This window comes from Macadamia integrifolia, chromosome 5, assembly GCF_013358625.1.
Source record: "Macadamia integrifolia cultivar HAES 741 chromosome 5, SCU_Mint_v3, whole genome shotgun sequence".
Lineage (NCBI taxonomy): Eukaryota > Viridiplantae > Streptophyta > Magnoliopsida > Proteales > Proteaceae > Macadamia > Macadamia integrifolia.
This window is the reverse complement of record NC_056561.1, coordinates 44112629-44137401: the sequence shown is the minus strand read 5'-3', so window position 1 is coordinate 44137401 and position 24773 is coordinate 44112629. Positions and strand designations below refer to the sequence as shown.

Below are 24773 nucleotides of genomic sequence, written 5' to 3'. Positions count from 1 at the left end.
AAAAAAAAAAAAAAAAAAAAAAAAAAAAAAGGAAGAAGAAGAAAAACTATCCATCTCTTGATCACTCATTCCACTAATCAATTGCTACTGATTCATTCATGGCACAAACTCCCCATTTCTTTGTCTTATCAGTGCAGGTGCTAGTCAACAGTGAAAGCTGCTGAACTTAAGACTTGAGTAGAGAAATATGCTAGGCCCAAGAAGGTTTTCAGGAACTAGGGAAGACCCATGCATTATAAAGCTAGGGTCAGATTGGATGTCTGTCCATTGGGAGAGAACTCAAAACAGGGGCTGCTGTTGGTTTGAGTCTTCAGAAGAGGGAGCTCTCAGCTCAGTCACTTGCAGCAGCAATTGACAACCAGTTAATTCTTCTTCTTCCTCTTTCTCTTTTCTTTTCTTGCTTTTTTCCCTTGTCCTTTTCTTATTGGGATGGGTGGTGGCAAATGGTAAGAAGAAGCCACCATGTAGGCAATTCTACTCTACCTCCAACTCTCCTCACTTCTAAAACCAGCAACAAAAATCCATGTTCAATTCTTATCTTGTGTTGTTTCAACACCACTTTTTTTTTTTTGGTGAATAATAAATTCATTACCAAGAGGAAAGAAAAGAAAAGGGATGCCCAAGCTAGAAGGCAAAAAAGGAAAAAATACAGCCGATAAGAAGGGCAACAGACCCCTAGGGGGGAGGAGAGAGGAGAGGGAAGACCCCAGGACACAACAATGAGCTAGGTACTTGGTTATCTCTGATAGGGCGGAGAAGGAACATATGGAACTTTAAGCGAACATCAAAGTAGATGGCATTCCAAATCTTGTCGAAAGAATGAGAGTTGGAAGTCCATCTATGGGTTTTTGCTCCATCCATAAATGATTGATAGTGGCATAGAGAGCTAGCTTCCTTGCAATGTCACAAATTGTAGATCCAGCAAAAGTCATATCGATCCAAATCCATTCCCCACAAAGGGGTAGCAATGGGCATCTCTTGCTAAGCCAGCAGGAACTGAGGACTCTTTTCCAAACAGTGGAACAAAAAGGGCAACTGAAAAGAGATGGTTCAAATCTTTAATACTATACTAGCACAAGTAGCAATGGGAGGCACTGGATTGTGATGGTAACGAAGAAATGCTTGGGTGATGAGGCAATTAGAGAGATCTCTCCAGGCAATGAAGATGTGGCAAGGGATACAACCTTTGAATCAAACAATTTTGTGCCAGAGGATAGGGGGGTTACGGGAGCGAATGAAATTCCAAGCTGAGGAGTTGAAGATGCTAGAACGCGAGGGGGACCAAATGGTTGTCTCCTCTACCCTTGGGGACAAGAGATAAAGGGGGTGGGGAGAGAGGACCATATGATCAAAAGAAGGGGGAGGGGATGGGGGAGTCCAAGACTCATTGCAGATGATGGAGGCAATAGGGAATCTTTGGCTAAATTAGAAGAGTAGAAAGATCTACCTCCCACGACTGAAAGGACCCAGGAGGGGTGCCAATTGTCAAGCCAAAGGGAGTTGGAAAGGCCATTCGAGATGGAGGAGTGAATGACTTTTAGGGAAACTGGGCAGAGATTGAGGATGTTGCGCCAAACCCAAAAAAGTCAGGGCGGGGGTGTTCCAGAGGGAATCATACAAAGAAGGTAAGAGTAGACTCAGAAGACCCAAATGTTATTGTGCTCAGAAGCAACTTCCAGATAAGCTTAAGGGTTCCGACAGAGTTAACATGTTCTATTCTTCTCAAACCAAGGTCTCATTCATGCTTAGGGCGGCAAATGGAAGACCAGCCAGAAGGTGAAGGAATGGTGTTGAGTCTACCCCTTTCCAGATGAAGGTGCACATGGGGCCCCCCTGCATAGTGGGGGTGTAGGTGTTAGAGATATTAGTAATGTTTCCCTAAGAGCAGTTTAGTAATTTGTCGTTATATGTTTTATTTTCCTTTCCCTCCTTAGGGAGGTATGTGTAATATCATGTAAATATATTAGTGAAGTAATATATTGGTGTTAGTGAGACTTTATTCACAACACAAATATTCTACCATTCTTCTTCTTCATCTTCTTCCTCTCCAACCCATTCTTTTCTCTCTATTTCTCTTCTTCGTCCTTAGTAAATCACAAACCTTACATTCTAACTTGGTATCAAAGCACAACATCTTGGTTTGAGAGTCGGATTTCAAGTTTCCTCCTCCTATTTTCTCTCTTTGGAACCCTAGGTTACAAAGGTGTTCCAAGGAAGAGACCACTATGTGAAAAGACTTGAAGTAATTATGGGTTGAGGTTGAAAGAAGGTCCAAGCAAACTTTTGAGAAGTTTTTTAGAAGGGCTGAAGCTGTTTAGGAGCTGTCAGAACAAATTTCTGGTTACCGCACTCCTTTTTTGGAGAATCTCCTTTCGCCCTCATCTGGCCACCATTGTGGGTGGTGCATAGCCCATTTGAATCGCCCAAGGCCTCTCTACTAGGCCCCTAAGCCCTTGGTTCTAAAGGGAAAGAGGTGTGAGCTCACAACCTCTTCTTCTACTATTTTTCAGGTACCGCCCTCCCCTGTTTTTTCTCCTTGTTGGCTTTCAAATGTGCTTTATGATGGATTTTGGCTGTGTTGGACTGTGATCTGTATTTGTTGGGTCATGTGGAGTGCCATGACCTATCTTGCTTCTTTTAAAGTATGCCTAGATCAGTTTTTTCCTTTGGCATAGTGTTTCTTCCCTTTGTGGGATTTATCTCTGAGTATGGATTTTTAGGTAGTGTGTGTACTCCCCATTGTGTTTGTAACTCCTTATCCACAAGATGTCTGAAGATACTGGACTTGAAGCCCTCTTTGGTGATGTTGCAGCTAGTGCATCGAGTAGTGCCCCCCTACTATGTTTTTTGACAACCTCCATACTCAGATCTCTATTATGAAATTGGACAACACCAACTATTTGGATTGGGCTCATTCTATGAAGCTTTCCTTGCAGAGTAGGAAAAAGCTAGGGTATGTTACAGGTACCGTTAAGGCTCCTCAACCAGATGACCCCACATATCCAAAGTGGGAGACTGAAAACTCCATTGTTATGACATGACTGATTTTTTCCATGAAACCTGAAATTGGAAGAAGGTTTATGCGGAAAGAAACTATCAAAGATATTTGGGACAATGTTACTAAAACCTTTGATCGTGTGGGTGATTCAGCCAAGGTTTATCAATTACTTAAGAAGGTTATTGGCATGAAGCAAGGAGATAAAACCATTTCTGAGTACTACAATACTGTCATTAGTCTTTGGGAGGAGTATGATCACTATAGAGACCTCCAACTATTCAATCTTAAGGATGAAGCTAAGGTTTACAGGACACTTGAGAAAGAGCGGGTTCTTATTTTGCTTAGTGGGTTGAATCCCGAGTATGAGCCGATCCAGATACAGATATTGGGCCGGTCTCTACTTCCATCCCTTGATGAAGTGTGTAGCTATATGCAGAGTGAGGAGACCAGGCGGGTGGCCATGGCACATGCTCCTCCTCTTGAGCGGTCAACTCTTACTACTAGCTCTCAGAAAGATTGGTGTAGTGGTGACGGTAGAGGCCAAGGCCTACCTCGTGGGGATGATAGACGTGATCATTGTGGGAAGTCTGGGCAACCAAAGATAAATGTTGGGTTCTTCATGGTCGACCTCCTGGAATGCGTGGTGGTACTAGTGGTGCTCGTGGTGGACGTAGTGGGGGAGCTAGAGCCCATAGTGTTGAGGCCGAGCATGCTTCTTCAGGGTCTACTCGTAGCCCACAGGCAGAGCACAGTTCCCTTACTAGGGACTTAGGGAGGATATTACAGCATTCCACAGGGACATGTCTCAACTAGGAGGCTCATCATCTTCTTCCTTTACAGTGCCAGATTCCTCAGCTTCCGCATTGCAGGTTTCCTCATCTGCCCCCTCCATAGCACCATCTTGGGTTATTGATTCTGGTGCTACGGATCATATAACTGGTACGTCCCATTATTATGATACATACTTTATTTATTCCGGTAGAGATAAGGTCAGGGTTGCCAATGGCTCCCTTTCCTCCATTTCTGGTAAAGGTAGCATTCCTATTACTTCGTCCATTTCACTTGATTCTGTTCTTCACGTCCCTGACCTTACCTGTAATCTCTTATCTATGAGTCATCTGACAAAATCCTTCAACTGTTTTGTCATTTTTTTTCCTTCTCATTTTCTCTTTTAGGATTTGGTGACGAAGAGGATTATTGACAGTGGGCGTGAAGAGAAAGGACTTTACTACTTGAACCTGAATCAACTCTTTTGGCTACAACTCAGTGTTATGTGTGTGGACGTGCTGATAGCAGTTATGTGGATTCTGTGATGTTGTGGCACCAACGTTTGGGACATCCATCTTTTGTTGTTAGAAGAAAACAATTACTTCATTTATTTACTTATTTTCCCCATTCTCATGTCTTTCATTGTGAACCATGTATTTTTGCTAAATATTGTTGTTCTTCTTATCCTTATCATGGTAATAGATCTACTGTTCTTTTTCACATTGTGCACTCTGATGTTGGGGGCCCTCTACTACTACCTCTTTACTTGGTTTTCGTTACCTTGTCACTTTTGTTGATGATTTTTCTCATGCTACTTAGACTGTTGTGATGAAGCACAAGAGTGAAGTGTATGATGCCTTTAAAAATTTTTATCATATGGTATGTACACAGTTTGACACCAAAATTAAAATTGTTCATTCTGACAAAGGGGGGAGTATATGTATGGTGGTCTTTAAGACTTTTTTATTAACCATAGCATTATCCATCAGCTAGCTTGTGTTGACATACCCCAACAAAATGGGGTAGCTGAGAGGAAAAACTGCCATTTGTTGGAGGTCAACAGGAGTCTTCTCTTAGGCATGCATGTTCATAGAACTTGTTGGTTCGATGCTCTCCTTACTGTTGCTTATTTGATCAACCGTATGCCAACACAACTCCTTAGCTCCAAAACTCCCTTGGACATCTTGTCTCCTTAGTCTTCTTCTTTCTCCCTTCCCCCCAAAGTGTTTAGGTGTATCTGTTATGTCCATATTAATAGGTCTTCACAGACTAAACTAGACCCCAAGGCCCTTAAATGTATCTTTCTTGGCTACTCCTCTACTACCAAGAGATACAAGTGCTATCATCTTTCTTCCAGACGAAGGCTTCTCACTAAAGATGTCACCTTCCTTGAGTTTGCAACTTTTTTGCCTATTCTCAGCATCCTTTTCAGGGGGAGCATAATGGAGGTGAAAAGGCTACTGATGAGATCCTTTTTCTTTCCCCATTGCCCCTCTCCTTTTATGCTTGACATTGGGAAACACAAAGAGGTGGATATTATTGATGTTGGTGATCATTCAAGAGGTGGTTCAGGTTCAGGAAATGAAAAGGAGACCATTGTGTACACAAGGAGGAACAAGAAGACCTGCCAAGAGTCCTCTTTGAATCCAACTCCTAAGATCCACCCCCTTCAATTAGGTAGTATCCTTCCTTCGCCATCAGAGTTAGATCTCCCTATTGCTATTAGGAAGGGAAAGAGAGCTTGTACTAATCCTATAGCCTAGTTTGTTTCTTATGACTCTCTCTCTCCCACAGGGGTTGCATTTACCATTGCTCTTTCATCTGCTTCTATTCCCAAGAATGTTTTTGAAGTTATGTCTGACCCTAAGTGGAAGCAAGCCATGACTGAGGAAATGAAGTCCCTTGAAAAAAATTGTACCTGGAAATTGGTTGACCTTCCAAGAGGGAAAACTCCAGTTGGATGCAGGTGGGTCTACACAATCAAGTACCGATCAGATGGTACTATTGAGAGGTACAAAGCAAGCTAGTGGCGAAAGGATACAGTTAAGTGTATGGGATTGACTATCAGGAGACATTTTCTCCTGTGGCTAAGCATAACACTATAAGGGTCCTTTTGTCTCTGGCAGCAAATAAGGATTGGTCATTGTATTAATTGGATGTGAAAAACACCTTTCTACATAGCGACATAGTTTTTAAGGCGCTGCTAAGGCGTGGCCTTACCGGCGCTGATGCAGTCTATAGATGGAAAGGCAGTGCTCCGCCTTATGTGAAGTGGCGCCTTATGGGTTTTTTTTTTTTTTTTTTTTTTTTTTTTTTTTAACACATTTTAAAATTACTTGATGAAGATTTCAAATATAGATTTTTTATTGGTAGGTGTATGGTTTTGTTAACGCTTGAGATGTATGGGATCAACTTTACTCCACCAAAAATAACCAAAACAAACAAAACAAAAACACGATTCATAAACAGGGTTTGGATTTTGTCAAGGGTTTTAAGAAAGGGCTTTGAGAAGGAATCAAAGAACAGGGAAGAACCACTGATCCAAGCGACCATTTTGCTCCGACAACGGTGAGCTTGCTCCGGTAGCGGTGAGCTTCATTCTTCTTTGACAGGAGTAGAAATGTAGTGGATGACCTTAGGGCTTAGGCACTCATTTTGGCATCATAGAGGTAAGTATAATAAATACTTATATTTTTTGTCTTATTTTCTTTATATTTATAATTTTGTTTCATAATTATGTATTTATATTATATGTTAATATGTTATAACGATTGATGATTGATGAAGATGAACTTAGTTTATTCACTTTATTGATTTGTTTTCTTGATGAATATCTTGCATTGGTATGAATATGAACCTTTAATATTTATTTAACATATGAGTAATAGGATTCAACTATGATTTGAGCCAAATAGATTGGTTTTATAAAAAAATTACACAGGAACGCTTTAGTCGATAAGGCGACGCTTTATGCCCGCCTTATCTCTAAGGCGCTCTGAAAGACCCTCATACGCCTCCGTCGCCTTACCGCCTTAAAAACTATGCATAGCGACTTAGAAAAGGTGTATATGCAAACTCCTAACTTTAAGTTCCCTTCTGCTGCAAGAAAAGTGTGTTTGCTCAAGAAGGCCCTCTCTATGGCCTTAAAAAGTCTCCAAAGGCCTGGTTTGAAAGGTTCCGATAGGCTATCCTAAAGAATGGTTATTCCCAAAGTCAGGTTGACCACACTTTGTTTACCGAGCGTGGTAATGGCACCATTATAGCCTTGATTGTCTATGTGGATGACATTGTGGTAACTGGTGATGACAGGACTGAGATAGCCAATCTGAAGAACTACTTAGCCCAACAGTTTGAGATTAAGGACCTCGGACTCTTAAAATATTTCCTGGGGATTAAAGTGTCTAGATCTAAAAAGGCCATAAATATATGCCAAATGAAGTTTATTTTAGACCTATTAAATGAAACAGGAATGTTAGGCTGCAAGCCTGCAAGTTCTCCTATTGAGCAGAATCATAAGCTGGGAGAAGATGCTGGCCCTTCTCTTGTTGATGCAAAGAAATATCAAAGGCTAGTTGGGAAGCTCATTTATTTGTCCTTGTCTCGTCCAGACATTACTTATGCAATGGGAATGGTGAGTTAGTTTATGCATGCTCCCACGAGTGGGCACTTGGATGCGGTTTACCGCATTCTCCGGTACTTGAAGTCCTCTCTAGGAAAATGACTACTTTTTGCCAAGCATAACCACATGAGGATAGAAGGCTTCATTGATGTAGATTGGGCTGGCTTTGTCTCAGATAAGAGATCTACATCAGGTTATTACACATTTGTAAGTGGAAATCTAGTTACATGGCAGAGCAAGAAACAAGCTGTGGTGGCTCGGTCTAGTGCAGAGGCAGAATTTAGAGCCATGGCTCATGGAGTGTGTGAACTTCTCTAGTTGAGAAGGCTGGTCCAAGAGTTGGGATTTGATACTGAGGCACCTATGAGGCTTTATTGTGACAAAAATACTGCCATAAGTATAGCCCGCAATCCTGTGCAGAATAACAGAACAAAACACATAGAGGTGGACAAACACTTCATTAAAGATAAGATTGACACTGGTTACATATGCACACCTTTTGTAAGGACTGGAGATCAGCTGGCTGATATCTTCACAAAGGGTCTTCTTCATCATTAGTTCAGTTCTCTGCTGTATAAGCTGAGAATGCATGATATTTATTCTTCAGCATAAGGGGGAATGTTAGAGATATTAGTTATGTTTCCCTAAGGGCAGTTTAGTAATTTGTCGTATGTTTTATTTTCCTTTCCCCCCTTAAGGAGATATGTGTAATTTCCCTCCTTAGGGAGGTATGTGTAATATCATGTAAATATATTAGTGAAGTAACATATCGGTGTTAGACTTTACTCACAACATATATATTCTACCATTCTTCTTCTTCTTCATCTTCTTCCTCTCCAACCCATTCTTCTCTCTATTTCTCTCATTCTTCCTTAGTTAATCAAAAACCTAACATTCTGGATTGGGGTTTTTTCGCTATATATTTCTAGCGAGGTTTACTTTCTATGTAATGCAAGCAATACTGAGAGGTGTGAGGACGAGCGCTGTAACCCTATTCTCTATTGTTAGTGAAGCAGAATCTCATCTCACCAAGGACGTAGGCAATCTTGCCGAACCTCGTAAACCTGTGTGCATTGTTTGTTCTTGTTTTTCCATTATCTTCTGCATCATTTTAGGGTTGCATTTCCACATCAACTATCTTGCATCACATGCACATTCTTTCTTCACTAATTTGCTAACAAACATAATCAATTACCATTTTCTATCTGCATCAAACTTCCCCCATTCCATGATAAACATCACCCATTTGCCATTTGGTATCTCTCATAAAACAACCATGGCCAACCAGGATCCATGCTGCTTTTCTTCATCCAAAGCTACATTCCATCAGTATCATGAAACTTACAAGTTGATTGATATACAACACTGATCAACAAATCAGCATTGGATGACGCTCACCCACTTCACCTATCACCACAGACATTACATAATTGACCATCTTTATCCTCTTAACACATAAACATTCTTTTCCACCTCCTTCATGACGAACATCACATGATTACCATCTGCAAAGGTCAAGGCCTTATAAATTAAATCCCAGGCTCAGCCCACAGAAAAAATGCCCCTTGACTGGACCAAGTGGTTAGCCATGATGGGCTTCTATGCAATGTTGGGCTTACATTGTGCCAGTCCAGATATACCACAATATAAGTCCTATCAAGGACCACCTGAAAAGACTGAATCATTGAACACCAAGAACAAATAAAACAGACTCCATTACAGGGGAAAAAAAGGAATTTCTACAGCTGCATCTAGGGAGATTCTATGTCAATATCATTAAAAAAGTAATGAATATGATCTACAAGATCCCTTGTGTATAGACCATCCTAACCCTACATAAATCCACAATGACCTAATCTAAATAACTCAAGCCATTATGCAATAAAGAAACATTTGTATAGCTATTTCCCAGCCCAACTAAATCAGTAGAAGACCACAATGCCAAGACCAATTATCAAAGGACAAAACTTGAGAATATCCAAACAGCTCTCACGGCTACCTAACACTATGAACCTGCAAAATAAGGTCAACCAAAAAACCCAGACTACTAAAAAAACCTTTCGAATGCCCAAACTGCCCTTGGGGCTATGTGACAACAAAGAACTCATAAACTAAAGAAGGCACGTAAAACATACAGTGGCCATGCAGAGTAGTTAACACCGTAACCCCCACCCCCACACCAGGGAGGACTAAACACTGCTTGTAAAATCCGACCTATGAACAACTGACAAGGTGATGGACCTGCACTGTTCAGAGAGCCCAAGAAGAAACGGAAGGACGGTCAAACTATACAATAGAAGGTCCACTATAAAGTTGTACACCTGTCTACAGAATACATATATACTATATAAATGTAGATACTGCAAGGCGCATATGTTTACACTTATGTACAAACTCTTCGATAGTAAAGACCCAAAAGGATCACATCACCTGCAATTTGGCTCCAAGAGCCCCCACTGGTTTTTCTCAAACAAAGACTCCATAAAGTGGTAGCACTAGGTCTTTTTGCCATAAGGATTGATTCCCAAACGATTCCAGCATTACATGACCACATGCAACTCTCTTTTGGCATGAAATGAGAAACACTAACCACCCTTAATAATTCAGTCCAAACCTCATTAGCAAACAGGCCTCGAATCAAAAGATGTATACAAATTTCAACATCTTCCAGGCACATGAAGCACACACTCAGAATTGTCAATGCATTTCAGAAGAGTAATTTTTGTTACTGATACCAAGGAAAGAACTGAATTTTTTAGGGGATTCCCTTCATCCACACCATTTCTGAAGGGAAAGCCATCTCTGATATGTAAAGCACATCAAACAAGACTCAAACCAAAAACACACCCAAGCTGTGCTGACACTAAACTCTACAATCAGAGAATCTTCCAATCCATGCTCCTGCAAACAGTCCAAGTTGTTTCACATGAGAAGACTCCACAGTCCACCCCTTCTCTTTGTAATTGGTATATTGTGCAAGCTTGAACTATTCTATACGGCAGCATTTCTAACAAGAAAAGCTTTAAAAATTAAAAAAAAATAAATAAATAAATAAATAAAAAGGAAGAAGAAGAAGAAAAGGAAACTAGAATCAAGATGAAGCACGATTAGTGTTCACAATATGAAGCATAGCTGACAGCTGACAGGGATATTGGCCAAACCCTTTTCTCTTGCAACATAAATACTTTGTCTAAAAGCAATATGTGGTACCTTGACATCATGCAAATCAATATTGACAAATTGCAGCAACCTGTCATTTAGCATGTGTTCCACCTAGCACAACAAATGGAAAGTGTAAGCAAAGAGAGCAACTGGAAGTCATCACATAACTTGTAAATTTTCAGAATTCAACGAAAATAACCCCATATCTGATGCAATATGCGAATAACAACATCAGCAAAAAAACATCTAACCACATAGTAAAATATGATAACACTGCTGAAGCATGATGTATTTCTTGTAAAATATTGAACTTTAGCTTTCATGGCAATAATAGGAGGATATCTTTACCTGTGATCGAAGAACTTCCTTGTATGTCCCAATCTCCCTCAATGCAATTGTAAATTTAGTCATAACTGGGCCTAGAAATAACCAAACACCCCAAAATAGAATGCATAAAGAAGTATCAATACCACAAGCAGATTAAGCAATATACCAATCATCTTTGGGTTAGCAATCAACTTCCAAATAGCACAACTTTCCAACCAAAGAAACATCTTATGCGGGATAAACTTAAAGAAACAATAATTAGCACATCTTTCCAATCAAAGAAACATCTTATGCAGGATAAATTTAAAGATACAATAATTAGTAAATATTTGAAAGCATGCAATTCTAGCGCCATGTAAGAAACTACTCCATTCAATTAACTGGGCTTCTTTCCACTCTATCCTTCCTAGTTTGTTTGTCCATTGTACTAAGTAGTGACTTTTTACAAGTAGACCATATCACCAATTGTATTTACAACCACATTTCAAAATCTAAAAAATAATAATAATAATAATAAAAAAATTTTAAAAAAATTAAAAAAAAAAAAAAAAGGAAGAGGAATATCTAAAATGAAGATGAGTGGGATGTCATCATGTCAATATTGGGACACTAGTGGGACTATAAAGCTTTGACTGTTCTTCCTTAAAATTTGTGTTTATTTGAGGACGATCATTGTGCAATGGGATGCAGTACATCAAACCTATCCAAAGTCCAGAGCCATAACAGTTGCAGTATCAATTGCCAAATTTTATCATGGTTCTCTTATTTGATACTACATCTAGATGGAAGCCTTTATAATAGACATTAGCCCTTTGCATCAAGAATAAAAGGAAACTATGAATGACCAATGGATAAAGACAAAAGGAAACAGCCTATATTATATATGAAATTTGATCATGAATCTAAAAAGCCCACCAGAGGATGAAGATGAAATGCCTGAAAGGTGGTAAACTAGGGAATCAAGTTCAGGTAGACGTTGAATCACAAGTCATAAAAACCGTATTAATTCACTCTGGTCCACGCATCAATGAAACACCAAATCCAACATCCATGACCAAAATGGCTTAAAAGGGAATACGAAACTTCCACAAGTATCCATATGTATTTGATGCTACTGATAGAAAGCAGCCGTAGAAATATAGCAAAACTGCGCAAGCCCCCCCACCCCCCCCCCCAAAAAAAAAAAAAACCCACCCACCCACAAGGTTGCCTTTATCACGAGGTAAAATATTACAAAACAAAGATTATCAGCACAAAAGGTACCTCCAAAAGCAACACTAATAGGATCATTATGCCCTCCTCCAAATGTTTCAAGGGCACTTGCAAAAGCTATGTCTCCATCGTATGCTTCCCCAAGCCCTTCTCTGCAAAATAAGGAAACATTCATGTGACATCCTCCTTCAAAACAACAGGGTCCAACATAAGCAAATGACTTCACTTCATTCACTAGGGTTACTAATCATATTAAGTGAGATAATCTAGAAATATTTCTAGTTCCCAAAAGCCATCCATACTCCTACTTGCACAAATCAACATGCTAGATGCTACTAACATTCAATTAACAGTTGAAAGGTACATCTTATTTGCTCTTGTCCTTATTCAGCTAATTATAAGGCAGAGAATAAAGATAACAGCTAAGATTGAATCTTCAGTACTAAGATGCACGACAAGCAGAAGGGGCAACTGTAATATTGTGAACAGTCAAAAGAAATTCAAAAAATAAAAAATTGCATTACCAAGTAATAAGCTAAGCATGAAAAGCTCATCAAATGACAAAAACAATTTCATGAAGCTTCCACATCCAATAGACATTCCAACACTAAAGAAAAAGAAATCCATCACAACAAAGAATAAAAGGAGAATGAAGACCTGAGCGATGATACTGAATGGGATCCAGGTAAGTATTTATAAGTTTACAGAGTATATTCTGTATTATCTGCCTCTATCCGTCCACCATCCCCTTCCCTCTGTGTTATCTGGTTCTACTTCCCCTTCCCCGTATTTTTATTGGGAATGTGTCCTCAAATACGCAAATACCTCGTTGAAAACAAAGGAGGAAAGGCTTTAGAGGTTGCTGAGCTAGATTTCCACCCCCTCGATATGGCATTCAGGGACATGTCATCCTTCAGGCAAAATAGTGGCAACCTCCAAATAAACAACCGCAAGATTCTAAGAAATGGTAACAGATTCGCTGAATTGTATCGGGATCAGCCCAGGCCAATCCAATATTATGCCTTGTATCCAATTCTTGACATTTTATCTTTCTCATTGTGCACCTTTCTTTCCTAGTTTTTAGTTTGGAAAAAAATAAAAACAGAAGAAAATGGTGCAGCTGGTTAGATCCAGCCTATTCTTGAAATAAACAACTCGCACACTCCCTTTATAGCCAAATAAATCTTTGCAGCACAGAGAATAAGGAGCTTCTCCCTCTCTTCCCCCTGCCCCATGCAAGACAGGTATCACAAAAAACCTTATGCCTGCAGGTTATAGGCCCAAGCAGACAAGAAAAGATAATGCTCTGCTCCATCAAGAAAAAAGGTAATCCTCCAGTCAAATGGTGGCACCTTCAAAGTAATTAGAGCAATCTTTCAAGTATCAATATCATATCGGTTTGGACTAGGATCAGCCAAAGGCAATCAAATACTTTCTTTCTTTTTTTTTTTTTTTGGGGGGGGGGTGAATAATAAATTCATTACCAAGGGAAAGAGAAAGGGGTGGGGGGGAATGTACAGGAACCAAAGGGAAAAGAAAAGAAAAAACAACAGCAAAGAAGTTCGCAATATGCCCCAAGGGAAGAAAGGGGGGGACTGCTGAAAGGAGGATAAACTTCAGGAATCAACAATGACCCTATTCCTAAGAGTATACTTTACAGGTTTATGAGGAAGCATGAGGAGCTTAGAACTAACATAAAAAAAAGATGGCATGCCAAATATTATCAAACGAGCAGGAGTTGGAGGTCTATCTTCGAAGATTGCGTTCCATCCAGATGTGATTAATTGTGGAGCAAAAGGCGAGCATACCAGTAGTGTCGCAGATGGAGGATCTAACATAAGTCATATCAATCGAAATCCACTCCTATAAAGAGGGGAGGATTCTTCTCTGACCAGGCCAACATGAATGAAGGACTCTTTTCCAAGCAGTGGAAGAGAAGGGAAAACTGAAAAATAGTTGGTCAGGGTCTTTTGTGCCACTCCAGCACAAGCAACGGGAGAGGGAACATAGATATGCTGATAAAGGAGGAAGGATTGGGTAGGAAAGCAGTTGGAGAGGGCTCTCCATGCAATGAACTAGGACGGGGGATATGGCATGTGAACCAAATGATCTTGCACTAGAGGGCAAAAGGATTGTGAGTGCAAATGAAACCCAAGCTGAGAAGGATCTGAAGATGCCCGAAGGCAAGGGGGACCATATAACCTTGTCACCTTCATAGTGGTGACCAAGAGGGAGCAGAGGAAAGGAGGACCAAATGTCAAGGAGGGGAGGGGAGGGCACCAAAAATCATTGACAATGATGGAGGAGAATGTAGCAACCCTATCCAAACCCAAGAAGTAGACAACTTTGGCTCCAACAGAAGAAAGAAGGATTCTTGAAGGATGCCAGTTGTCTAGCCAAAGAGAAGCAGCCGTCCGAGATGGATAAGCGAATGGCTCGGAGGGTGTTGGGACAAAGGTTAAGGATGCTACACCAAAGCTAGGAAGCATCAGAGGGAGTGGTTACAAACCAAAAGGAGTCCTTGCAAAGAAGGTAGAGTATACCCAGGAAAGACAGATACTATTATGCTTGGAGACCAGCTTCCAAATGAGCTTGAGGGTACCCGAGGAGTTGACATCATGGATCCTATGCAATCCCAGTCCTCCTTCGAACTTGGGAAGGTAGACAGAAGACCAACGAATAGGGTGGAGAAATCTAGCAGAGTCCACTCCTTTCCAGAGGAAGGTGCACATCATGGATTCAGCAGACTTGATGGTGGCTTGGGGAAGTTTGCAGATGCCAGACCAGTAGATGTAGCAAGATTGCAACACGAAGCAGATGAGCTTGAGGTGGCCAGCGTTGGGGGCAATCCAATATTATGCCTTGTATATATGTATTCCCTCAGTGGATTGGCCAGGGTCGGGATCGATCAGACTGGCTCATCTAGATCACAATTGGTAGAGAACGACTGTCTTGAATCCTTAGTCAAAATAAGAAAGCCAAGAAAGTTCAGTAACCCTTATACTTAGTCATGACATCACATTACCCATGTCAACCAAATTTCACAGCAGAATATTGATTTAACTAGGATTCAACCAACAACAACTCAGCCTTAACCCAACTAAATAGGGTCAGCTACATGGATCCAATCAAGGGCAACAAAAGAAAAATAGAGCATAAAATCGGTAAATAGGGTCAGATACATGGATTCTAGCCCTCCAATCAGATCTATTTGAGGTCATATTGGGACAAGACCTAAACTATGCATGCCTTTCCTTACTACTTCTCTTATGGTTATTTTGTGCTTGCCTCCAACTCTTTTAACTCCTTCAATCCGAATTAGATCACTCTTCCTTACTGTCGCATCCCCAAGCCTCCGTTGAATATGGCCATACCACCTCAAATGGCTTTCTCGGAGCTTATCATGAATCAGGGCAACTCCCAGTCAGCCCTAATATGGTCATTCCTTACTTTATCCTTGCTAGTTTTGCAGCACATCCATCTCAGCATCTTCATCTCTGCTACACATAGCTTATTGATATGACACTTCTTAATTGCTTAGCATTCCTGCCCCATACATCACAGCCGGTCTAACGACTGTCCTATAAAACTTTCATTCAACTTTCCTTCAAACTTTGAAGGCATATGCCGGTCACACAACACCCCGACACGCCTCTCTACTTCATCCATCCCACTTCAATCCTCTGCGAAACATCATGCTCTATATCACCTTCTTTATTTATGATTGAGCCCAAATACTTATGATCACTTTCCGGTACCTCTCTCTCCTCAATCTTCACAGTTTAATCCTCCATCGTAGTATGACTAAAGTTACACATCATATATTCCATCTTCGTTCTACTTAGTTTGAAACCTCTCAACTCCAATGTTGATCTCCATAGCTACAACTTCACGTTAATCCTAGCTTTTGTCTCGTCCACCAGAACAATATCATCAACAAAGTACATATGTACATACACCACGGAACCATCTTAAATGTTCCTGGTTAAATCATCCATGATAAGCGCAAACAAATAAGGGCTTAAAGCAAATCCTCAATGTAGTCCAATTGTAACTGGGAATCCACTACTTTGCCCTCCCATAATTCTCATGCCAATCACCGCATCTTCATACATGTCCATACCCTTCTCTTCTCTAGTACATGGCGCATTAGCTCTCTAGGGACTCTATCATAGGATTTTTTTAGGTCAATAAAGACCTAATGGAGATCCTTCTTGTAGACTCTAAATCTTTCAATGAACCTCCTGAGTAAGTAAATAGCTTTTGTCATGGATCTACATAACATAAAACCAACTTGGTTCTCCGAAATAGTAGTTTCTCTTCTCAGGTCGGCTTCGAATCATTAGTTTTATGCCCTATAGTTATTGCAGTTCTAGGAATTAACCGTGACAAAGTAAATCCACAACATATAGAGGTAGAGAATCAATCAGTTAAATAAAAATAAAAGAAATAAGCAGAGAATAAAAATATTCCACCAACCAATGGTATTCTTCAACCTCATACCAACACATGGTGGAAATACATCAAGTTAACAAAAATAAGGAAGTGACTGTAGAAACACTATAAGGGCAGAAATGAGAAAGGACTTAAATTATAACATGTGGAGGACAAGATCATCAGGTTCAAGGTCTAGGCGCCTTGGCACATACAGCTGGTCACCTTGGGCCTCAAGCGGTTGTCGTCTACATGTTTCCTCAACAATTATGCCTGCTAGTCATGGGTCTGAGCTACCAGGTATTAACAGTGTTCCCTTCCTTTAGGGATAGTATTAACTTCTCAAAGGCTACAATAATCAAGAAAGTCTAATACCCCTTTTCTGTTCCTAAGCATGAGATGAACCAATTGAAATCCAAATTAACCGAAGTTGACAACATAAAACTTAAAAGCACACCAGAAAGACGAGTCAAAAACAATAAATTAGTTCTGCAATATTCAGCTGTAGAGAAACAAAAATTTATGTCAAAAGAAACAAAAGGAGAATATCACAATAGCATGGTACCAAATGGTGAAACTCTTCAGGCAGGCACCAAGGTTGAAAGTCCACTACAGCATCAACTATGGGCAAAGGAAGGAAGACACCAGTCTTCAACCAGAAAGAGGGGGGGGGGGGGGGGGAGATCAATTCATAAAACCTATTTATTTTGTCAGTTAAAAAAATCTCTATAAAGACTCCTTCACGGCTCATGCTTAAAAAACAAAGTTCAAACCATCAAATGTAACTCTAAATTAATCAGCAAAAACAGAATATTAAACTTAAATAGAGTTTTATAGAATCAAATTGACTAAAATTGACTTAAATTGGGGAGAATAAACTAGCTATAGTAAAAAGTCAGGCTTACTACAGTATATTCCATTTTCACTGAAGTCCATAATTCACTCTCTAAAAGTAATATTCATTTTTACTACATATGGTAACACAATTTATTGCAAATGGAGAACTCATGATAACTAAAAACCATAGTTCGCATGACACCAAGATGAGCAACTGCAGTGGCAAGCAACCTTGGCACATAAGAGAAAAGCCCTTGTGAGGCCAAGGTGAATAAAATATGATACATTTCAGGCATATTTCCTAAGCACTTGCTTATGAGTGTAAATATAAGCATAATGTGCAGTTATAAAGGTTGAAAGAAAGTAGATAAGCGTGGTAAATCTGAGATTATAGAACAAATGAGCTAGAAATGAGAAATAATTGAAAGTTATGGCATGAGGAGAAGAAAAACATTACACTTTGGGTCTGGGTGCCTTGGATCTCGAGGGATGCCTTGAGGACTTTGTTAAAAACGACTCAGAAAAAACTCAAATAAGTAAATTCATTTCCTCTAACAATAATTTCCACACACCAAAAGTAAAAAAAGGGTAACCCAGTGCACACAGCACCCACTACACACCAAAAGTAAAATAAAACAGAAATAAATAATTGATTATAAAGATCTTATCCTGATTTACTAGGATGTTCCTGCATCATGGATAGAGAAAGCAGGTAACTATAGCTTTTCATTTCTAGAATCCAGGGCATTGATACTACATTTTTGTTAATGGCAAGTTATTTGCTCCCCCTCTCCCCACCCCCCACCCAAAAAAAAAAATCCCCCCTATTTTTTTTCTGGAAATATTTCATGGGAAAAAAATCTGTTACAATATGCCATTTCTAGAAAGTAACTTGGGAAATCCCAAGGAGAAAAGATTAGTATGGTATCATGTCGAACCTGTCCACTACACATCTTAGACGAGAACCAAAAGTTCATACTCAAAGTTCACATCATTATCAGCTAAATTTTCAACTTGCAATACTAAATGAAACAAAAAGCAATATTAGAATAAAAATTGCAATAAAAAACTTAAGATACAAAGATGGCTATAAGGCATGTGATTTCTCCAAGGACCTGGAAAAAACCCAAAGTTTTCAATAAGGCAAGACGCATTAGAAGTGAAAATAGGAGCTTACGTGTACTTGCGACATCCTTTATAAAACTTTAGACTTCTCTCTCTTAACGATTCGGCACTTTCCTCCAAGCATTGAATCTGTTTCAACAAAGAAGAGAAATCAATAGTTAATGATATTACACCAGAATTCAAAGTGAAGATAAACTAGCAAGAACGAGGTAAAGTGTTTCAACCGTATTAGATGCGTTAAAAGTGTTTGGAATCCAGATTTGCAAATCATTTATTTTGTTAATGATTTGTGAAGTTTACTTCTGGCTTTATCTTGGGTTTTCTTTTCCAGCTATGGTTTTGTGGTAGCCAGTAGAGATAGATTTCACTACTACTGTTTTTAAGACTTGAACCCACATAATGTGGTATGCCATCCAAATGCTCTACCTATTGAGCTTCGACAACAAGAAGTAGACATATTTTTTTAGTACATTGGCAATTTGTGCACCCTACAGGTGTCATATTTTCACATGAACTTGGTACAGAACATGGTACCAGGTTTCAGTTTTGAGCCTGGTTCTGACCAGGCTAAACCAAAATATTTAAAAAGAAACCGAAATATTTCGAAGGAAACCAGAATTTCAGTTGAAAACTATACATTTTTTTTTTTCTGCATTTTTCATTGGTTGGTTTCGAGGGCCAAATTAGGTCATGGAACTTCTAGGACACCCTATTTTAGGCCCTCCAAACATAATGGAACTCTTAGATTTTAAAAATCACACCCAAAATGGTAGCTTGACTTTGAACCCTAGGTTGGTAGTGTACCGTGTAGGCGTGTACGTTGTATAAATTCTCCAATATGGCCTACTTCATATTATGTTTAGTACTAACACACATATAATTCAAGTAAAACAACTTAAATATGCATTAGGAATGAATAGACATCAAATTATAAGCTGTTTCATAAATCATGCATTGTACATGGTTTGTTACAAAGAGCCACATATATCAAAGTCCACAATACAAGCAACAAATCACCCCTATGCCCATCTTAGAGTCCTCGACTCCTAGTACCAAACGAGTTCCGGGCAGGATCAAGACCACAAGAATGTTGTTGTTGCTGAGTCAAGTTATCCTCTAACCATATCACAAAACTTGGCCATGTCGTAGTTTAAGAAAAAAAAAAAAAGAAGTGATATACCTCCAACTTTGAATCTTGCAAAAATCTTCCAACAACGCATCAAATTGTTGCTTCCACTACGTTCCTCTACTGCCAAAGTACTTGTTCCAACCTTGTACAGCAATGATTTGGCCAAGAAAGCACATAATTGAGTTTCTCAACCTTCACTGCCAACCCATTTTGCTCTCAATATGGAATTTACACTAAAGGCTTTGAATAGTTTCGACTGAAATATGGACGAAACAAACAAAAGTTTGATCTGAAATTTTATTCGGAACATTGCAATTCTTTAGTATTGCAATTGGTTTTGACAACCTGCCAAACCAAAATATTTCGTTTGGTTTCGGGAAATTCCATTGAAACCTTGCACCATGGTACATAAGCAATAAAAAAGAATGAGCCAAAGCTAGGCTTGTTAAATTCCCAGCACCTAGGCAACGCCTAGGTCGTCCAAAGGTCTTATTGCCTGAGCTCATACAGGTGAATTGACAAGGTTGTTTTGCTTTTTCAAAGATTTGTTTTAGCCTCCTGCAACTTGTTTTATGATTATCATTAGCGTCTTGCAAGAGTATAGTTCATAAACTAAATTATATCTCTATGTTTCTCACGTACAATAACATTGCAACTCCCCATTCTTAGTTTCTTAAATTGGCAGTCACATGGTGTGCTTGCAAGAAACAAAAGAGGGGCAAGGCAAATTCCTTGGCTTCGCATGCTATTTGATCTCCATGAGAAACATTAGCTTCACTTGTCTTTCATGCCAAATCTAATAACGGGGGAATTTTCTCTCCACAAAATCTAAAAGCCAATTCTGATTCGCACATAAGCACAGAGTAACACCAAACTTGCCAAAAATTCTAAATACAAATGCTAACCAGAATCATTTACTTCTTTATTTTATTTATTTTTTTTTTTTTTTTTGGGGGGGGGGGGTGTGGGGGGGGGGAAAAGTAACCAAAATCATTTACTTTTAATACATTAGGTGACAATGTTAAGTTTTATACCATTTCACATTCTCACAAGCATGGGATAACACCTAAGTTGTGAAAATTCTGTAATATAAACACAAAGAACCCTTCAATGTGTACCCAACCTGGACCTTGAATTAGCCTACATCATTTTGCTTCCTTAGCAGTTCTGCAAACAATAGAGACACAGCCTTATTTAATTGACCAAGCCACATGCTTCCAGGAGGTGTTTCAAGACTCCAAAGACAAGAAGCACCCTATAGAGGAAAACCCTTTTTAAATTGTTTTTACTTTAATCATATGGTACTTTTAGTATTAATGTTTATCTACTTTTGTCCTTCTCATGTTTGATACAAACATTTCTATGCTGTTTCTTGCAACTACTCTACTATTGTTCAATTTACTGACTGTTCTTCTTTACACCATTTTTTTTTTTATTGCTAAAGATCCTTTAGCAGCCCTTAAGGGATGGAGACTGACGGGCATCGATAATTTGCAGGTGTAAATTATGTCATGAAGGATTTCCTCTCATTAAAGAGTCTTATCTCTACTCTCCAGTTCATCATACAGAAAAACAATGACAGTTAGGATACTGCATCAAATTGCCTTCTGCCATTTCATAAAACTTTTTGCTTCTGAAAGTATTGAGTAATAGCATCAGACAGTTCACCAAGCCTAACGGTTCCTAAAAGAATCATTCAACAGTGATGAAATTGGTTTTATGGAAACCTATTTTACATTACACAGTTTAAAGTAAAACCCAAAAGAGAGAGAGAGAGAGAGTAGTCCAGTTCGACTCAAGCGCACAATTAAGAGATTCAAGGATTGAAGCAGACAGGTAACCAATATTTCTGAACGTTTTAAAAGTTACAAATGTGTTCACATACGGAGGAGAAGGGGGAAAAAAACGACGAAACAATGTAAGAAGCGTCAATGAAGTAAACAGAAAAGTCCACAAACAGTCAACGCATCAAATCGTAAGAAACACAAATAAACTCCCAACAAAGAAATCATCCATACCTGCTTCCGAAACATAGGAGAATCGTCGAGTTTCGCAAAATGCATTTTGAAACCGCAACTTTCTCTCCTCAATGCAACAAAATCTCATCAATACCCCACCGAAGTTCAACACCTTGTATTTAACAAAGTCTAACCACGACAGGATTGATGAATCACCGAAAGAAGAAGAGACAAATCTGTCAAAACTAAAGATCACGCATACTCCCCGGTACAGCAGCACCATTAACCACGGAAGAGCTCCCCGGGGTCTCCAATTGCAATGGAAATCATTTCCAAACAAAAAATTCGGATAAAAAAACCGTCAAACAGCTCCGGCAGCTCGATTCCGTCGATTTCAGGCCAAGCAACACCAAACGCATAGCTTCGAGCTTCAGCTCGGCACTTTTCCACGGAACACAACCCTAGCACAGCAGCCAAAACAATGAAGGAATGGAACACCAGGGAAACAGAAAAACACGACCAGATGAGCGAATTAGAGGCAGCATTAATGTAATCTTGGAAACTGAGTAGATCGGTTGAAAGATTTCCTTCATATCAGATGCATTGAAACCATGAAAAAAAAGATGAGAAAGAGGAAAGACGGAAATTAAAAAAAAAAAAAAAAAAAAGCTCTTTTTCTCTCTTTCTGCTTTTTTTTTTTTTTTGGATTTATGTATTCTGAGCGGATTTGAAGGAGGTTTTGTTCTTAAACATCGGAAACACTGCGATTTTTCATGACCGTCATTCAAAACCACGCTAATAAAACCTTCCCTCTCTCTCTCTACAATTTCCTTTCCAAATATGTCTTCTTTGTTGTCTTCAAATTTTTTTCTCTCTACAATTTGCCTTTCCAAATATATATGTCTTCTTTGTTGTCTTAATTCTTTTTTCTCTCTCTACAATTGTCTCTTTTTTATTTTATTTTCCCAACTCTCGGGTGTGGGCTTGTGGGGTGAGGGGGTGGCCGGGTGGGAACGTGGGACTTGGGAGTTTTGAAGGTAACCTAGGGAACTTCACCGACTAACAAAAGTTTTTCAAAGAGAGGGAGAGAGAGAGGGAGATTCTCGCATCTTTTACAGACACTGTGATCATTAGCCTTTTGTGGTGGACCCGTCATCTGTAATCTAATAAGACCATCTATCACTTTCACAGTTTTATGCGGATCCGTTCGTATTAGTATTGATCGTGATTGGTATCGATACTTCATAGATACAAAATCTGTCACTATATAGTACCCAATAAAGATTTTTTTCTTTTTATTTTTTTTTTTTAATCCTGCCAATCTGATATTGCCTATGTTGCGTGTCATGTGTTATAATAGATGTTCAGGTGTACCTTCCCATTTGTCCGGTGTGCCAGTGTAAGCAGCACTAAACTAATTCTCCATTTTTAGGAAAATGTTGGGTATGCCATCGGTATACCAAGATCACCTAGAAGTCCCTATCCATCTCATTCATGTTCTCGCTTTAGTTGAACCACTAGCAATAGAAAAGTTGATGGCTTATGAAAAATGATCTTTTAATCTGTAATTAATATCAACATGATCAATTTGTACACTATCATCAATATGATGAACTAAATCCATGATCATTATCATAAAAGGGTGTTATTTATTTCAATAAATGTATTTTCTTATGTTCAACTACACTATGGGGTTAATCGATCGATTCTGTGATTTTGATTTCATTGATTCCAATGTAAGAATAGGTGAAGCCAAACCAAATCAATAAAATGTGAGTCAGTGTGATTTTGGTTTATTTTATCGGTTAGATAATGGATTTAGTTTGGTTTAACTGAATTATGAACCCAAAACAATGGAAATTATGATTCCAGGTTGGTATCAGTTTCTTACTAGTTTTATATCATGCCAATATCAGTTTCTTATCAATTTTTTATCGGTTTGAATTTATTTTTTATACGGTTTTCCATGTTTGGTTCAATTTTGATCCAGCATGATTTTGGTTTGATTTCTCAATCCTCCAATATGAAGTCAATCCAACAATGTTTGGTCCAATCTAGTTTGGGTTGGTCCGGTCCTTTCACCTATTTCAAGTAGGGATTGACACCCCTACTCATTTGTATGTTTGGCAAGTTAATTACATTTGTGTACATGTTATTCTAATTTATAGCCATTGTGGAACTCATGTGAATATACTTAGACACCGTTTGACAATGTTTTGTTTATTCCATTTATGTGTTTTCTTGTTCCCATAAAAGAATAAATAACATAAAAAGCGTTTAATAAAGTTGTTCCGTTTCACTCGTTTTTAAAAACATAAATCAAAATTTATGCCATTTACAATTCTAGAAACGACTTTGAGAGAAAAAAGAAGGTCGTTGTGCTCAATAAATCTCTCAACTATTTAAACCTAAAAAGAGGCAATCGAACTCTTTCACCCTTTTGGGCATCCGATGACACTATCAGGTTTTTTAGTGCCATTATGTCTGCAAAAAACATTTTGAGAAATAGGTTTTATCAAACACAAAAAAATCCATTTTTGTTTCCAGAAACGAGAAAAACCGTTTCTGTTGTTTATAGACATAAAAACAACAAAAATATTATCAAATGGTGCCTTAATTTCCTTTCTTAATAGATTTTTCTTATTTCATTAAAAGAAAAAATGAAGGGAACAATAATGATTTTAGGTTTTTCAATGTTTCTTTCAATGCGGATTAAGGAAAACTTTCTCCAATGTATATTTACGAATTATGAACTTATGTTAGTGTTTAACTATCTAAAATCATTAAAGAATCAGAACTAAAACTAAATCATCTCATTATTAAACGGAACCAAATCCTAGTTTTGAAAACATTTAATAAATGGGGCAATTATAAATTGACTCCTTGCGATCGGAATTGATTAAGAATTGTTCTAGTATCAACACCCTTACTCTCATTTGGTCTTTTCTTCGTAGAGTTGTAGGTACTCATGGCAACTTAACCTTACCATGGTGGCAAAGTTTTCCCTGTTTTCGACTTTACAATGTTTTACATATTATGTTGCTTCGTTTTTTTTTTTTTTTTTTTTTTTTTTTTTTTTTTTTTTTTTTTTCTTATAAATATAAATTTAAAAGAAAAAAGATTTTCACAATTTTATATATTGTGTTGCTTATACATTATCTCTCCTCAGTAAAATGGAAACCCCTACAAATGAATTATTTCCCA

General features: G+C 38.6%; 1 protein-coding gene across 1 annotated transcript in view; it reads right to left on the bottom strand.

Moving 5' to 3' along the window:
- Positions 1-22448, bottom strand: part of LOC122079854 (ADP-ribosylation factor GTPase-activating protein AGD3-like) — a 38116-nt gene extending 15668 nt beyond the window's left edge. Inside the window, exons 1-5 of the mRNA XM_042646608.1 lie at positions 21630-22448; positions 18535-18611; positions 12138-12238; positions 10896-10966; positions 10596-10658 (exon numbers count right to left, since the gene is read on the bottom strand). Of these exons, the coding sequence (XP_042502542.1) occupies positions 10596-10658; positions 10896-10966; positions 12138-12238; positions 18535-18611; positions 21630-21674 (357 nt within the window). The 5' untranslated portion in view covers positions 21675-22448. The remainder of the gene's footprint in view (positions 1-10595; positions 10659-10895; positions 10967-12137; positions 12239-18534; positions 18612-21629) is intronic.
- Between the last annotated feature and the right edge of the window lie 2325 nt (positions 22449-24773).